Here is a 17,160-nt window from a genome sequence, read left to right on the forward strand (position 1 = left end):
TTTTTTTTTTAAATGGAAGCTTTTTATTTTCAAAACATATATATGAATAAATTTTCAACATTGACCCATGCAAAACCTTGTTTCAGATTTTTACCCTTTCCCCCCTACCCCCTCTCCTAGATGGCAAATAATTCAATATGTTAAACGTGCAATTCTTCTATACATATTTCCACATTTCTTATGCTACACAAGAAAAATCAGATCAAGAAAAAAAAAAAAAAAAGAGAAAACAAAATGCAATCAAACAACAGCAAAAAATTGAAAATGCTATGTTGTGGTCCACATTCAGTTCCCAGTCCTCTCTCTGGGTGTAGGACCACTGGAACTGGCTTCACTCATTTCATTCTTGACAAGAGCCACGTCCATCAGAATTGATCATCAGATCTTATTGTTGCTGTGTACAATGATCTCCTGGTTCTGCTCACTTCCCTCAGCATTCAGTTCAGGTTAAGTGTCTCCAGCCCTCCTTAAAATCATCCTGCTGATTGTTTCTTATAGAACAATAATATGCCATAACATTCAGATACCATAACTTATTCAGCCATTCCCCAACTGATGGGCAGCCACTTGGGTTCCAGTTTCTTGTCACATCCCTTTTCCTCCTTTAAGATCTCTTTGGGATATAGACCCAGTAGAGATACTGCTGGATCAAAGGGGATGCACAATTTGATAACTCTCTGGGCATAGCTCCAAATTGCTCTCCAGAATGGTTGGATGTGTTCCACAACTCCACCAACAATGTATCAGTGTCCCAGTTTTCCCACATCCCCTCCAACATTTATTATCTTTTCCTGTCACCTTATGCAATATGAGATGTAGTGTTACCTCAGAATTGTCTTAATTTGCATTTCTCTGGATTGGTAGATTGGTTCTCAGTCTGGTATCACTACACTAATAATCACCATTATCAATAGGATAGCTTGTGGTCTTTTAAGTATTAGTTACAGTTTGACAGCAGACATTTTTAAAAATAGGATTTGCACTATATATAACACTAAAAACAATTTTACAGAACAATGAAAAAGTAGGAAATAATGGTTCATTTCATTTCCCCTGGTCCCCTTCCCCATTGATAATGTACTAGAAGGGAGGCGGGCCATTTTATGAGAATTTTTCAAGTTCTTTGTACATCACAGTCAAAAACCTTTCCTTCAGCTTTTTAGCATCCAATTTCTCTTTGCTTCTTTTTGGGATCTCATGGCCTTTGGCTCCTAAGTCTCAGGCTTGGTACATGTTCATCACATTCTGTGAGCCTCTTAATACAACTGATTGCAAGTAATCTCAAGAGGCAGCACAGGCTGAAAATAGAAATAGGTTTTGAGAATGATTTAGATCAATTCCTGAACAACAGTTCTGCTGCATTATTAAGAACATTCTGACATCTGAAATCACCTTCGTGGAATGGAGGATAATCATGATCTTTTACCACATAGCTCTGAATGCCACTGGTCCCAGGCAGTTTGGGTTGGAAGGATCAGAGAGCTGAGCAGATAACTGGCCTTTCTTACATAATCTGCAAGGCAAAAGCAGTGGTGTATGGGTAGCCAGCTCCCAGCATTTGAGTTAGGCTTTTCAGCAGGCTATATATTCACTTTAGAATCCTCTAGTACATCATTTACATTTATTCCCAACTATTTTTAACTAGAGTAATGCAACTGGAAGCCAATCAGATCACATGCTGAAAGCCTTTTCCAGATGGCAGGAGAGGCCTGGATTTTGCACTTTCTGTTCTTATTTCACTTTATTTGGGGTTGGTTTCCTTTTAAATGGATTTTACATACTATGTGTCCATTCACTAGAGAATGGCTGAACAAACTCTTGATGTGTCCTGGAGTCACATCATTGGTTTCAAAGAATCCAAATAAATTCTTTTGTAATCACAAAAGACTTTATATAGGAGGGAAACAGACTCTGGCAATAAATAAAAGTTGGGAGAGCTTTAGATACAGAAATGTTAACATTCAGGTAGGGGAGGAGCCAGGATGTCTTTTAGCAAAGTATTGCTAAGGAATGGGGCTTTTAGAAAAGACAAAGAGCAACAGATGAGAGCCTTTATTTCTTAGCCAGATTTGCAAGTTTTGAGTAGACTCTGGACTCAGCCATCATCTCCGTCTGTCTTTTGGGGAGAGAAAATTCTGGGGACAAGGGCTGAGGACTTATCACTATGATATGTAGAATCAATTGAACATTGTTCTACAGTAAGAAATGGCAAGTCTAAGGAATTCAGTGAAATCCAGGAAGACTCAGCTAGACTGAAGTAGGGTGAAGTGAGCCCATAAGCAGGGTGACAGTCATGTAAACAAAGAAAACTTTAAAAAAGAAAGGGAACTTTTTTTACCTTAAATGCAATTTTTTTTTTCTTTGCTGAGACACCTAGGGTTAAGTGACTTGCTTAGGTCACACAGCCAGGAAGTGTTAAGTGTCTGAGGCCAAATTTGAACTCAGGTTCTCCTGCCTTCAGGGCTGGTGCTCTATCCACTGCGCCACCTAGCTGCTTCTTAAAATGTAATTTCTAATGACTGATCTTAATGTCAGACAACAGAAAACGAAACCTGTCTCTTTCTCATCAGAAGAAAGGTCCCATATGGGGGCCAAGTGTTGCAGACCCTCACTGACCAAGTTCTATACCCTTCCACTAACACTGGGCTGGAAACCTCCCAACCCAGATAACATACCTGCCAATGACTGATGTGCAAATAAAAGGCATCACGAACACCTGAAAAAGAGCTTTTAATTGGCTTTCCAGAGACCCAAGAGCTTTATGATAGAACAGGCAAGTGGTATCTGTTTCTATGATGTCGATGACACTGTGTCATCGACATCAATCATACCATCTTTACTTAGCTCAGAACGACATACAAGAATCCATCTGCTATTGACATAAAGATGCATGATGGTACTTGGACTTTTCCAGCAGCAACATACTGTTGTGTCAACGTCATTGCTTTGTTGCCTTTCTGGATATTTGCTTGCTCCCGTCAACTGAGCATCCATGGCCAAATCCATTTATGATTTATGCTTATTAGATACACAGTTGTACATTCTAAAGAGTTTCTCTAGAGATACATCATACTATTTTGGATAGAAACAAAGTGAACACAAAAAACTGGTTTCGAAAAACCATAGAGCCAAAAATTAACCATCTAGAAGAATAAAAGACTGATTAGCACAATATCTTGCATACACTAGCAATAAATGTTTGTTCAATCACTGATACACAGGGGAAGGCGGAGCTGAGGAACACAGCTCAGAGATAATAGAAGCCATAATCTAACAAGTAGTTTCATGGCCTTCAATTGAAGCAAAAGCAACAACAATTGTCCTCAAAGCAAAAAGGTCATAAACATCTTGATTAGGGGTACACTCGAGTCCTGGGGAATACTTTTAATTCACATAAAATAAACTAAATAGACCTTCCCCTTCTATCCCCTCCCCATCATTGTCCCTGCTCCCACCCCACCCCCCACCCCCAACTAAAACCCGACAATGACAATGAGAAGAATGAAGACAAGCAGATTTTACTTGTGGTGGAGGTGTTAGCTATCCTCCACCCACCACTATTTAAGGTCTTTCAAGTGTTGGGATACAGAAATCTTCTGATCCTGGCTCCTTCTCCACATTGTTCAATCGGACAAGCAGGATTGCTGTTGAGCATTCTGTAAACATGTAAAGACAAGTTGGGGAGAATCTGTTAGTGAAGAGATGGGTCTAAGACCACTCTAGATCACAAAGAACAGGCCTCTGAGGTAGGGAGGGAGAAGCTGGGACGGCTGCCCACTTACATAAAACCTCCTTGGCAATTTTCAGTTGTTATTTGCAAGGAGAGAGGCTTCCTCTCCCCCATAAGTACAACAGAGTTGTAAACTCTACAGAGTTATAAACTCCTACAGAAGCTTATGGGGGCTGGCTCTAGGCAATTACAAAGAATGGCCCATTCCTCTTCCCCTAGTAAGTACCTAGCCTAACTACAGTAGAAGCTACCTGACATCTTAAATCTTCAAAAGAAAGATCTCCTGGTGTCAGAAAATGCAGGCCCATCCAAGCTGGGGAATCCTGCCGAATTAGGGAATGAGGCAGAGATACACACAGGACCACATGCGGCCCTCAGGCAACCTTTCCCAGAGAGTCTTCTCCCACTCTTGGCCCCAAAGCAGACTTCGTATTTTCCATTTCCTGGGGCAGGAAAACTGTGTAAACACACTTGTGGCCAAGATGATGAACTAAGACTTATTTCAAATCTTGAGTACAATTCTTTGAAGGGTGGCCAGAGGCTTGAAAACTTTGGGGAAGAAGTCTGCTCTATTTGTGGCCTACTGAATGGGGAAGGACTGTCTGTCTCTTTGTATTCCTAGCAATGACCCCAGCGCCATGATACATAGTAGACAATAAATGTTCACAGACTGACTGATGTAGGGATCTAGCCTGTCGTGCAATAAGATCACTAGATCACTGGACTGGGAGATGAGAGCCAAAGAAGTTCTAAATGGCAGCAAAACTCTGTGGAGGTGGCTAGGCCCATGGTTTGTGATCGAGGCTGTTTATGGCTCAGGCAGGACCCATCGCAATTTGGGTTTGGCCAGCAAACCTCCAAGAACCCAATGTCACCTTCCCGGTGAAAGAAAGAGGCATGGGAGAGTTAGAAAAACTTGGCAGGGTGGAATCAACCTAGTCATGGAACTAGCCAGATGGCTTAGCTTCCACTAAACCACTAAATCTCAAAAACATTGGAGACCAAACTGTAAAGTGAACCACCACTTTCAGGGTCATGATGACTTTATTTGGAAGATGAGTTTGGCAGAGGAGGAAGGGTGATAATGGGAGTGAGCTATGTGTCAGGCTGTACTAACTCATTCTAAAACCTGTCAGAGCTTAAGGCGGATTTTTTTGACTATTTGCTTCCTTGGCTACATACTTCTATTCTTTTCACATCAGAATTTGCTTCAGAAGTCAATACTCTGGTTACTAAGCTACATAGATATTTATTGAAACGCTCCATATACAAGCACATCCGAAGCAATTAACTCAGAGCCTTGATGAGGGGCCGCTGGCCCACAGTACCACCCCACTTCCCAGGGCTGGATCGGCCTCACAGAAGCCGAACAGAGATCAGGAGGGACAAGTGAAGGACTGAAACTGAGCATTCTGGATGAGGACGAAAGTGACTCGTACAGAATTCTCTAGCCCCTTACCCTCCCCAACTGAACGTGTTTGCTCACCACTCAAGGGGCGCCGGTAGATTTTTGTATCTGTTCCTTTAAAATCAGGATACTCTGCCGTTGCTCAGGGGGCAGCATAGCAATTTGGTCTGCAGTCAATTGGAGCACTTGCATAATCAAAGCAGCCTGTGGAAAGAAAAGAAAACGATTATGGAACGGTAATAATGGCATCTACGCAAATCTCCATTGCCATCATCTGCCTATGAAGTCAGCCCTGGAACTGGGAGGGAGCAGGGAAGATGACGTCAAATGGCAAAAGAAAGACCATCTTATTATACAAAGGCAACAGGAAACAAGACCAATGTAGGGAAAAGGCCAACAGAGAAGACTGCATGTAAATAAAACTGCAGCCAGGCCAGGGCCTCTGGCAGTCCAAAGGCCAAACTGGTAAATTAGAAGCCTAGAGGCAGAGGGGATCCCTTTGGTTTACAAGACCTGGCATTCCTTTCTTCAGATCCCTCTATTTTCTTTTCCCCAAGGCAGCCAAGGCTAGTGCAAGCACACAGGACTCTAGTCAGGAAGACTCCTATTCCATCTCAGTCACTTCCCTTCCCTGAATATACATTTCCTCAGCCATAAAGGAAGGGATTATAATAGGCAGGATGGTGGTATCACAAGAGAGGCTATATGTAAATCACTACTTGCTATTCTTATTCCTACCATATATGAATTTCTTGCAAATACCTAATACAAAAGCAAAGAGCTAACAATAGCCAGCATTTTATGGTGCTTTGCAAATTATCTCATTTAATCTTCATGAGAACCTGGGGAGAGAGAGGACTGCTCTTAAGATCCCCATTTCATAGTTGAGGAAACTGAGTCAATAAAGTGACTTGCCCAGAGGTCGGAGAATAGAACTGAACTTCCCCAATCCAAGTAATATCTACTGCCTCAAAGCAGTAGGAACTCAACTAATATTTTTACAGGGTGAAGGATAAAAGACAGGATGAGGCTCTTTTTAGCCTGTCCTTGATGGAGATCAGCCAACTACAGAAATTTCATTCAGTTACCAGAGCTGGGCCTGTGGACAAGTAAAAATGCCACTCCTGAATGGACATAGAAAATCTCTCATTGTATCACAGCCTCATTGGGCACATGCTCAGATGGAGAGGAGGCATTTGATTCACTGGCAGAGTTGACTTACCTTTTCATGATCCTGTGGAGTAACTTGATTTTGCCCGGGACTAAATCCCCCAGGCTGACCTCCGCCTTGCAGACCAGATCCCTGCATGCCTGGGACCTGTATGTCCAAAGAGAAGAGAGGAAAACATGATGAGTTTTAGAGACACATAATGCCCCCCCCCAAAAAAAATAGCAGGATCAAGAAGAACAATATGCTGTGAAGTAGTCCTATCAGTTGGGAGAACAACATGGAATTGGGAACCCTCCAAAGGCCCAGTCATGTACCCTAAGTCAAAAGGAAGCAAGAAAGAAATCCATACCACAAGAGTAAGAGCAATAGTGTCTGGAGTGTGTGTTGTAATTGTAACTGTAAACAAAATGACAATCTATTAAATAGGGAAATATTCAACAAACTGGCATGTGAAAATACTATAGTAGCTTTGTAAGAAATTACAAAGATGAGGAATTGAGAGAAACTCTGTGGCAGAGGCAAGGAAGTAAAACCAGGAAAGGAACGTGTTAAAATGCCTATAACAAACTACAAAGAAAGAACAATGAAGAAAGTTGCATAATTATAATGACTACGACTGGCCCTAGAGAAAAGGAAAATATACCTCTCTGATTATGGGAGTAGGTGTATTCTGGAGAAAAAGTAATTAACCTCTGCTATGGAAACTAGAACTGATGCCTGACAGAGAGACAGGGAATGTTTTGGAGGAAATGAGAAGCCAGAAAACTACCTGGATTAACAGAAGAAAGAGAATCCTTAAAAAAGCCAATTAAAAAAGAAAGAAACTGAACAAACATGAATCTCTTTAAAGAACAACCCCTCTTCCACTAGATGAGTTTCCAAACATTTAAAAAAGCAATTCATTCTAACGTTATAGAAACAGAAGAAAAAAAGAGAGAGAGAGAGAGAGAAAGAAAGGAATCCTACCAAATTCCCTTTGTGACATAATTATAGCTTTAATACCTAAACCAGGGAAAGAAAACTCTAGGTCAATTTCCCTAATTAATATTGATGCAAAATTTTTCAAGAAAATACTAGCAGGAACTAGCAATTATAGCAATATCACAAAGATCATATACAATGCCGGCTCTGTGATCCTGATCAAGTCACTTAACCCCAATTGCAAGAAAAAGAAGAACAAGAGCACACATGTTGATCAGGGTCAATTTATAGTAGAAAACACAGGGCTGGTTCAATATTACAACCATAAGCATAACTGACCATATCAATAACAAAAATAGTGTGATTTATCTCAATAGATGAAGAAAGGCTTTTTGACCAAACACAGAACCCAGTTAAAGTACAGGCCGCCTCAAAGGGTTTCTTTAAGTCAGCCCCAGAGCAAACACTCTCTGTAATGGGGATACACAGGACAATTCTGAATAAGAATCAGGGGTGAAGCTAGGATGTCTGATGTCCATGACTATATTCAATGTCGTACCAGAAACGCTACTCTAGCGAGAAAAGTGGCAAAAGGAACTGAAGAAGTAAGCAGAGGCAACGAAGTATCCTCTTCTGCAGATGCTGCTGTACTCATGGAGTGTTTTGTAGGAAAAGTAGTAACACCTGCCATAGAAGGTAGGCCAGATGCCAGCCAGTCAGAGCGTATTCTTTAGGAAATGGAGTGATGCTTCTGATGGAAGCTAGTGAGGCAGGCCAGCCAGCCAGCCAGCGTGTGTACTGTAGGCTAAGCTGTAAAAGCTGCCAAGGAAACTTTAAATAAAGGGGAAAAAAAAGCTACAGGGCTCGGGCTCCCCCTAGAGTTGAGAGTTGTGTTGAATCAGAAAGAGACACCTTTTTACCAAACTGTACAATGATGAGAGGGGATAGGTGGGGAGGGAAGGGACAAGAAACAGCTCCCTGCCCCCCCCAAGGGGGAGAAAGGGGGACATACACCTTCTCCAGAAAGGGGGGAAAGAGATGTGAAGAGGCAAAAAAGGAGGAGAGAAAGGGAAAGGCAGAATAAACAAAGATGAGAAAAGTGAAATCCCCATAACTCAGTCTTACATTTTTTAATTATTATAGCTTTTTATATACAAAACATATGCATGGATAATTTTTCAACATTGACCCTTGCAAAAACTTCTGTTTCAACTTTTCCCCTCCTTCCCTCCACCCCCTCCCCTAGATGGCAGGTAACTCATTCTTAAAAGAATTGCCTGGAACCCAAGGAAGGTGATGGCCTTGCCTAGAGTGACAGTCTAGAACCCTGTAGACATGGAGAAAGAAACCAAGAGGGTGATTATTGAGAGATCAGGAGTAGTTAAATACCCTTTGGCAGATGTGCTGTAAATGAAACACTGTAAAGTGACCGAGATGGTCCAAAAAGACCTTTTTGAAGTAATGCAAAGTGAAAAAAGAACCAGAAAAAAGGGGCAAGTACTAGTGATGATGGTGAGCTAACCAAGTAGGAAGACGGTCCCAAGCAAGCAGAAGTGTCTGTGTTGCCGTTTAGTTTCTAGAAGCACATTTAAGGAAGAAAAGCCAGGAGGTAGGTAGATGAGATCAGGAGGTTTTGATAGGGGTATATTAGCAAAGCACTCCTGTGACACCCTGTTTGTTTACTTGGGTTAGAGACTGACACAAGTTAGACACATTAGACACTGCTTTTTCGAAGGTATCAGCCGCAGCAAGAGAACCTTCGTCTCTAGGATACAGTAGCAGCGGCCAAAAAAGAGAACACAAAACAAACAAACCTCAAGTAGAACCTCACACACCATGCCTCCTGTTTCTAAAAACTAGAGCCACAACAAGAAGGAAGTGGCCATTTAGACTCAGATGAGAAGAATCCAGAATTACTAAGAGAAGAAGAGGGGGTATGCATACCTGCCTGGGCCCCTGAGGGCCACCTGCTCCCATATTGATTGGCCCAGGTCCCTGGAGTCCCCCCGGCATTGGGCCTCTGGGACCAGGTCCTCGCGTTTCCATTGTTCTCGTGTCCATGCCCCTAGGTTCCATGGCCCTTGATTCCAAGGCCCGGGCCTCCATCCCCCTGGCTTCCATTGCTCTTGCCTCCATGCCTCTGGCCTCCATAGCCCTGGCCTCCATGGCCCTGGCATCTATCCCTCTGGGATCTCGTCCACCTGTGGTGAGAGTTAAGAAAGGCATGACTCTAAATTCAAAAACCAACAGTTGCTTGTGGCTTACTGCTTGAACAAGGTAAACATCTAGGCAACAAATGCAATTCTAATAACTTGGCTCAAAATTGTCCCTCTATCGTGTATGTCGCACACTCCTGGCTAATAATTCTCTATCCCTTCATCTTCATTTCTTTTTACTGTCTGATTGAGAAGGAAAACTTTGTATTTTCTTTCTTTCTTTTTTTGGGGGGGTGGGTGGGTGGGTGGATGATAGGAGTGGGAGGTGGGTGCTGCAACTGATACAGAAGTCTTTGGCTCCAAGTGAGGAGGTAACAGGTAGGTAAAGCTCATCCTTCTCATTTTGTCTGTCACTTGCCAACACCTCCTTCTCTACAACAAAACAATCCCACACCCCGGCCACGCCTGATGATGAAAGCCTGCCTCGCTGTGCTCCAAGCCAAGCATCTGTCTCTGCTTTGAGAGGAGAAAGGTGTGTTTTACTGTTAGTCCTCTGGAGTCAAGATTGCTTTATACTCAATTCGTTTCTTTCCTACTATGTGAGGCTTTCCCCCCCTCTTTTAAAAACCTGACTCAAGTGAAAACTACCACAGCCAGCTAATGTAATGAGCTTACCTCTACCATCCATGGGTGGACCCCTCTGATCCAGCATGGGTCCTCTGGGTTCTCCCATTAAAGGCCTTGGCTCTCCCAGTGGTCCTCCCCTCATCTCATGGGGAGGGCCACGACTGTCATGTCCAGGGACATGATGCATGGGAGGACCCTGATGAGGTGGACCCAGATATCCTCTGTACATGGAGAGAGGGAAAGGCAAAAGGAAGGAGTCAGCTAGGAAAGGATCAAAAAAACAGAGATTAGACATAAACCTGACACCAGAGATTAAGTCTATACATTGGCAGGAGTAAGATGATGGTTATCAGACAGCTAAATCATCCAACTCGTGCACTGCCAGAATTATGGCAGGAAACCAGTCACACATGGCCATCCGAGTTAACGCCGTCCCACTTGTGTTCTTTGAACAGCAGCATGTTTCTCTGGCGAGGGGGTCTAGGCCATACCACGCCGTGACCTTGTGTTACCTATACACACACATATGCCATAGAGACCACCTGACACTGACCATCTCCCCATTCGGATGTTTTGACCTTTCACTGTCAGGCACTTAATGAAAGATTGCCAAGGAAACAATAGCCACAGTCAGCCCAGGTTGATGTACCTGTCTGCAATCTGCAGTTCTGTCCCATGGTGCGCTCAGTCCTGGAGAGCATCTAAGAATAGTTCACTTTTTTCTTTTTTTTCCTTCTTTTCTTTTTAAAAAAAAAAATTCTTTTTTTTTGGGGGGGGGGGAGGTGTGGGGGTGTGAGGGGCAAAACTGATATGGCACATCTTTGGCTCTAAGCGAGGGGGCACGAGTTAGTTAAAGCTCGCCCTTCTCGCTTTGTGCTTGCTTACCTGGGTTCTACTTCTCCAGTGACTGAGAGCAAAGTCCCTCCACGTGGGTCATTTGGAGCATCTCCTAAAAGACCTCGGGGAGGTGGGCCGCCAGCAGGCATAGGTCCACGCTGCATAGGGGCTCTGGGGTCTGGCATTGGCACTGCCAGGGAAACAAAGGGGGAATTACTGAAGTGAAAAACCAAGGACACTCAGAGTAATAACTCAGTGTACCACAGTCAACAAAACTACCACACCCTAGGGTTCAGGAAAACTCCTTATCCCAAAAAAACAAAACAAAACAAAACAAAACAAAAGCTCCTGAAATAAATTCCATAGGAGAAAACAGGGAGTGAGCAGAGCCCAGGCCACAGCGACAGCTCATGTAGAATTGCCAACTGTGCCCTCTGTCCTCGTTAGGAGAACTCTTATCTTGGCCCGACAACCACAGTAACAAAAAGCAGCTCCTGTCTCGGCACACATGAACATGGCTGTGCCTACAAGGACCTCTTAGCTGGAGAAAGACCTCTTGCCATCCTACAGACTACTGTCATTCCATCTGAGCCTCCTGACGACCAAGCCTCCAAAACAAAGGCCTATCTCAGGCTTGTGGCTCCCTCCCAGGGAAAAGCAAAGCCAAAGTATCACCCTTTGGGGTTCTCAACTTGAAGCTCACTTCCACACAGCTCTCCTCCTCTCATGCCCCACCCTGAACACAAGCAGAAGAAACCTGCAGTTACCGTGGGTACCTTGAACTCGCTCAATGGGTGCAGGCCCGGCGGGTCCCACGGGCGAGTGCTGTAGGGTCCCTGGGTGAGCAGCAAGTTAAAGAGAAGGAAAAAGAGCAAAGACATGAATGGCTTGCACATCCCCCACACGCCCGCACACAAACACACACCACACACACACACACACACACACACATACCCACACCTGCGGATTTGTAAACATGCTCACCAAAGCTCAAAATCATTCCCAGGTCAGGCCGTTCAGTTTCTTTTTGTACCTGAGTCACACTTTAACTTTGGGAAGGTGGATTCCCAGAAGCTGTGTGTGTAACCAGAGTATCAAAAAGAAATGTCAAGCCTGTATTGCGAATTTGACTATGGAAGCAATCCTAGCTTCCTTGGATCATTATTTCTCTTACAATTTTATTTTCTTCCTAAAAAGACTTCTATGTCGTTTGAGCTAGAAAATGGATAGTCTTCATCCAAGAGTATGGTCACATGCTCACAAATAAAACATAGCAGGTAAAAAAAAAAGAGAAGTCCAAGCGTGAAGGGTGGGGTTAACTGAGAAAAGGGTCAAAGCATGTGGGGTGGCACAAGCGTAGCCACTGCTAAAACATAAAAGCGGCCAACACAGAAGCAAGTGTCAGGTGGGGTCTCGGAAGACCAAGACGCTTCCAAGGAAATTGCTTTTTAGGAACGATGAACCAAGCCCCAGGAAGGGCTTCGCTCCCATGCACACAAATATCAATAGCACAGGTGTGATAGCGCCAGAATCACGGGTAGTAGAAGGCAGAGAGATGCCGCGCTCTCAGGCCGGCTCCCTGTCCCCCGTGGCCACAGCATGCATGCATGCAGGAGAAGCAAGACTGCTGGGAGAGACAATAGCTGCAAAGGCAAGAGGGAGCCCGGACTCCTGCGCCCTTTAGAGGCATGCAAGAAGAGCTGCTACCAAGGAGCCCCAAGAGCATCCGCTTCAGAACCCCGTTTCTCCACTTTCCCTATAGAGCAATTTTCAAACACACTACCTATGGGTGAAAGGAGGGAAAGCCCCTCACCTATCTCTTCTGTGGCCAGATAGGCGGCACACCGCACCCCTATCCACCTACGCTCAAAGCACACAGACCCTGAGGGAAAGAGCGAGACAATGGTCTTGAACTGGATTGCTGTCAGTCATCTGTGGAGTGGATTATTGGTCCTGTCATTTCAGGAACCTTTCCCAGTACACCAGCTCGAAATGAGAAGGAGGGTAGAATATTGTGTCTTAAGGCCTCACAGATCTTCCTTGCTGGCCACTTTTGCTCTGCGCCCCTTGAGGGGAGGTTTTGTCCCTTGAGAAAGGCTAGAGGTATCTGAGAGCTATTTGAGGAAAAGAGCAGCTGAAGCTCCCCATCACTAGTCTTCCTGGTTCTCAAATGCAAATGAACCACATTTTCTTTGCTTTTAAAAGGATCTGGCCACATGGAGACAGAAGGCAGAAAGTCTGGGGCTGCTGCTGCTATTGTGACCAGGAGCCTGTGCACGCCGGTGACGACAACAAGTGTTGGCCGCTGCCGCGGCGGCCATGCTGGTATACCTGACCCAAGATGTGTGGGCTTCACTGGCCTGTACTCTGCCCAACAGCTCTGAGCAGACTTTTTAAGCCATTGTCATTTTATGCGCCCTGGCTCCGTAATGTGCCCATCGCTCCCTTTGCCCCCTCAACAGCCAGCACTAGCAATACAGGAAGAGAGAGAGAGAGAGAGAGCGAGCACATACTAGCACAACTATTAACCCATCAGCAAAAAGTGCTGTCCGATTCATCTTAGGCTGAGGGTGGCTCGGTTTCATGACTAATGCTTGTGCAAGTGGGCTTTTACCTTACTAAAAGAAGAGTCTGGAAGATTCAAGCACTGTGTGAGTAATCTGTGTTAGTAAGACAACACAGCCTACTTACCTTGGCCCCGGTCTAGGGATACTGGCCCACCGCCTGGCATCCCAACCTTGGACTGCATCCCGCCTAGAAGACAAAAGCCAAGAGAATCAATTTAGGACAACGAAGAAGCCCATAGATCGTTTCCTCCTTCGACAGAATCATAATCCCCCAAAGGCAAGTTCAGAATCCCTATTCCTGCTCCATTCCCCTCAAAAAAAAAAAAAAAAAAAAAAAGCACACTTGGCTAGGGATTGGGTAACAAAGGCAGTTATCGTTCAGTAGACCTCCAGCTAGTCTCTGTACAGAGAACACGTGCCTTCTGTGACTCAGGAAAGGCCTCAGCTGAGAGATGCCACCTCTTCATGAGGGGCTTCTACCCAAGTGCCTAGAGCTTCATGGCTAGACAAACAGGCCTCAGGCTTTCTCAAACTGCCAAGGTGAACCGTGGGCCGAAGCCTTGTCAAACCTTGACCACATCACGCAAGGCAAATTACAGCACAGTGGCCTTCACTTCTCTTCACCTTTAATGTTTCAAGGCTTCAAAGCACTCCATTAAATGACAGGCAAAAGAGACGGGAGACCGGGACTAATTACATGCTCAAGACTTTCCTCCTTTCCCTGTCACGTTCAAAGCATTCACTCAGACTATTTCATCCCATCTTTTTCGGAAAGAGAAAGATATGAAGCAGCGTCTACTTTGGTTGCTCCAGATACAGCCACAGAGAACTGGACACGACTAAAAGCAACTCAACAAAACGTTCCCAAGAGAGTGCATCTCAATAGTACACTATGGTTCACTGAGTACTTTTTGTGGCTTCTCTCACTGAATCACATTAATGCAAGAGCCTTGGTGCTTCTATGGAATGAATACATTGCCATGGGACTGTGTTTAAAGATCCTCAAACTGCGAGAATCTGAAGCACAGCTCACCTCCAGGAGCCAAAGGGCCAGGGCCAGGTCCTGCAGTAGGTATTGCTCCTGGTGCGGGTACGCCACCTGGCAGAGGTGGTTGCATCAGAGGAGCTCCATTCACATGCATCCCACCCTGAACAAGAGAAGAAATCAGAGCCTGTCCCATGTCCCTGTGGGGATTTAATAAATACACTAGTTGATGATAACCCTAAATTCCCTTCAAACTAGTCATTCTAACAATCCCACCCCACCCCCCACATCCCTGTCCAGATGGTAATGCCCACCCACAGGTTACAAAACCAGAAAAGGCATAGATGCAATCCTTTGGGCTTCTCAGGGAAGGGTGCACGGGAGTGTTTGCATAACAGAGTGGGATGTTCCAAACTCAGTACAGCTGGGACTGGGTAGCCCCTAGATATTGGGATACATCTGTTCTTTTGACATCCCAATCAATCCAATTGTTCCACTCAACCCCAGTCGGGGAGCTCCTATGTAACTAAAGGGAGAGAAAGGCAGGTGTCTTGAGATTCTCTTTAGAGAAGTACCAAAGCAGTGATGCTTTAAAGAAGGCAACTGGGAGACTTTGGGGTGGATTTGGTGGGGTTGTTTTCAAAGGTCACTTCTCACACTGAGTGGCACAACCACAGTTCTTTACATACAGGGGAAGGGAACGAGCATTTTGGAAACACCTTTGTGCCCCAGACTGCGCTAAGCACTTTAAATAGAAACGATCTCATTTGAAAGACCTCACCACTGCACAAAGCCGAAGATAGGTTAAGAGCAGTAAGTGAGCAGAGTCCACCCTCTTTTGAGGCCCCAACTTCATCAGTCATCCCCAATTTCTACTCCCCTCCCAGCATCTGTGAGACCATCACATTAGATGTACATACCACAAAGTGAAAACGATTTTTAATTGGGCAGCTTTTTTATTTTTCTCTATTCCACCCTAGCTTTCCATTGTTCTCTCAGCAAGAGAACAACAACATTCTAAGACAGACAGAAGTGCTTATATGTGAACCCCTACCAAGGGCTGTGGTTGAGAGGCTGGAGTAGCCGGTTGGTTCATTGGCGCACTGGGTCCTTGGCCAGGTTGCGGGTTACCTTGAATCAGAGATGGGATATTTGCTTGACGATGCAAAATTTTCTATGGGAAAGAGACAAACATATGCGCTGGAACTGGCCAAGATGTAAGAGGATAATCCGCCAAGCCCTACCTCCCACCACAAAGGAATAGTGGCTTGCTCCCACAGACTTACCAGTGCAATCTCTGGATCCACGATTCGCATCACAACTTGGGCCTGCAGCAAAGCATAAGCTAGTTGGGGGTTTTGGAGCAGCATGTTCCGTGCTTCTTGGGGACTATTCTGCACACAAAGCTGAGCAAAGAGATAGAATTCATTAGATCCCATGGTCCCTCTGAATGAAATAATACAGTAAGAGCCCTAACTGATGAATCTCCTTGAAGAGTACTGCCATCAGCCAGCACCTCATTCAACTTAAGACTTTCAAGAGCCTGTTTAATTACACCCCTCCCTTCTAACCACTGGATCAGGTTTTCTATGGGCTCCCCCCCAGCTGAAATACTAGTCCTCTTGGTCTACAAAAATAACAAGTATCTGACTTCTCTGCTACAAGGGAATGTCAATGACACTAAATCTTGACGGAACCAAGCAAAGACCACTCTTATCTGTGGCCACACCGTCCACACCAAAGGAAGCAGTTTCTATTAACATTTGAGATTGCTCTTTCAATGTGAGAATTTCCATCTGTCTTCAACTTACTTTCATTTGTTTCATCAGCTCAAACATCTGTTCTGGTGGTAGACTAGCAACTGCTCTGCTAATGGATTCTGGAGCATCTTCAGGGCTAATGGGGTCTCCATAGGGAGATTCAATGATAGGAGCACCAGTGCCGAGACCTAATCAAGACAAATGCGACAAAATTCAAAACGAAACTCCAAATCAAGTGATTCCAAATGCAGAGCTGCTTACTGTTAACATCTTAAAACTGTTACAAATTTAAAGTCCTATAAATCCTGTGCAGGTCACATCAGGCCAACAATATCCAGATGCCATATGAAGACAATAGCTTTCCTGCCCTTAATCTGATACAGTAAAAACTATGGGAAACAAATGTTTGTCATCAAAGTTTCTAAATTTTTATGCCAAGAAATGTTTAAAAGTATTGAAATTCTATACTGTATTGACCACATCGACAGTAGCAATTGGCTTAGCGGAACATTGAACGTATCCAATAGCAAAGCAAGATTAGCAGAAATTCCAGAAGCTTATGAACCAGAACTTGTAGTTTTCAATTTAAGTCAAAAGAAATGATTTTGCTGTTTTGAGTTTTTTCTTTCTATCTTTTTAAAACTACATTTTCTCTCCCTGCCCCCCCCCCCAATTGTCAAATATTTATTATTTATGAGTTTCGTGTGAACAGTGGGTAGCAGTCTGGAACTGGCATATCAAACTCAAATAGCAAGGTTATTGGAGACTCAGAAAATGACAATTAACATTGTCTCTGTTGTATTATACTTATATTTAGTTAAATGTCTGTCGATTGCATTTGAATTCAGTCCCTTCCCCCCTCCCATGAGTTTGACAACTCTGATCTAGCAGATTCTAAATACTAAAGATTCCTTGTATTGACTAGAATTCTTAAATCTTAAAAATTGCTTTTTTATAATGTGTAAGTACTGGCTGAGATCACTTTAGTTCAGAGGTCT

The 17,160-nt window shown here is 44.1% G+C and overlaps 1 protein-coding gene across 6 annotated transcripts in view; it reads right to left on the reverse strand.

Moving 5' to 3' along the window:
* The window catches only part of CSTF2 (cleavage stimulation factor subunit 2), a 21,683-nt gene continuing 4,523 nt past the window's right edge, over window positions 1–17,160 (reverse strand). Inside the window, exons 4-16 of one of the 6 annotated variants that reach the window (XR_012484030.1) lie at window positions 16,214–16,350; window positions 15,689–15,808; window positions 15,457–15,576; window positions 14,451–14,565; window positions 13,542–13,604; window positions 11,618–11,686; window positions 10,899–11,040; window positions 10,062–10,234; window positions 9,175–9,431; window positions 6,361–6,456; window positions 5,217–5,342; window positions 1,393–3,656; window positions 1–1,298 (exon numbers count right to left, since the gene is read on the reverse strand). Coding sequence is in view for 5 of the 6 variants with exons in the window: in XM_074277744.1 (XP_074133845.1) it covers window positions 5,220–5,342; window positions 6,361–6,456; window positions 9,175–9,431; window positions 10,062–10,234; window positions 10,899–11,040; window positions 11,618–11,686; window positions 13,542–13,604; window positions 14,451–14,565; window positions 15,457–15,576; window positions 15,689–15,808; window positions 16,214–16,350 (1,415 nt within the window). In the remaining variant the exon portion in view is untranslated. Of the gene's footprint in view, window positions 3,657–5,216; window positions 5,343–6,360; window positions 6,457–9,174; window positions 9,432–10,061; window positions 10,275–10,898; window positions 11,041–11,617; window positions 11,687–13,541; window positions 13,605–14,450; window positions 14,603–15,456; window positions 15,577–15,688; window positions 15,809–16,213; window positions 16,351–17,160 lie in introns of all 6 variants that reach the window. The other 5 variants (XM_074277745.1, XM_074277744.1, XM_074277746.1 and 2 more) reach the window with 5 other exon arrangements.

The sequence above is a fragment of the Sminthopsis crassicaudata genome, chromosome X (genome assembly GCF_048593235.1).
Source record: "Sminthopsis crassicaudata isolate SCR6 chromosome X, ASM4859323v1, whole genome shotgun sequence".
NCBI classification, from domain to species: domain Eukaryota; kingdom Metazoa; phylum Chordata; class Mammalia; order Dasyuromorphia; family Dasyuridae; genus Sminthopsis; species Sminthopsis crassicaudata.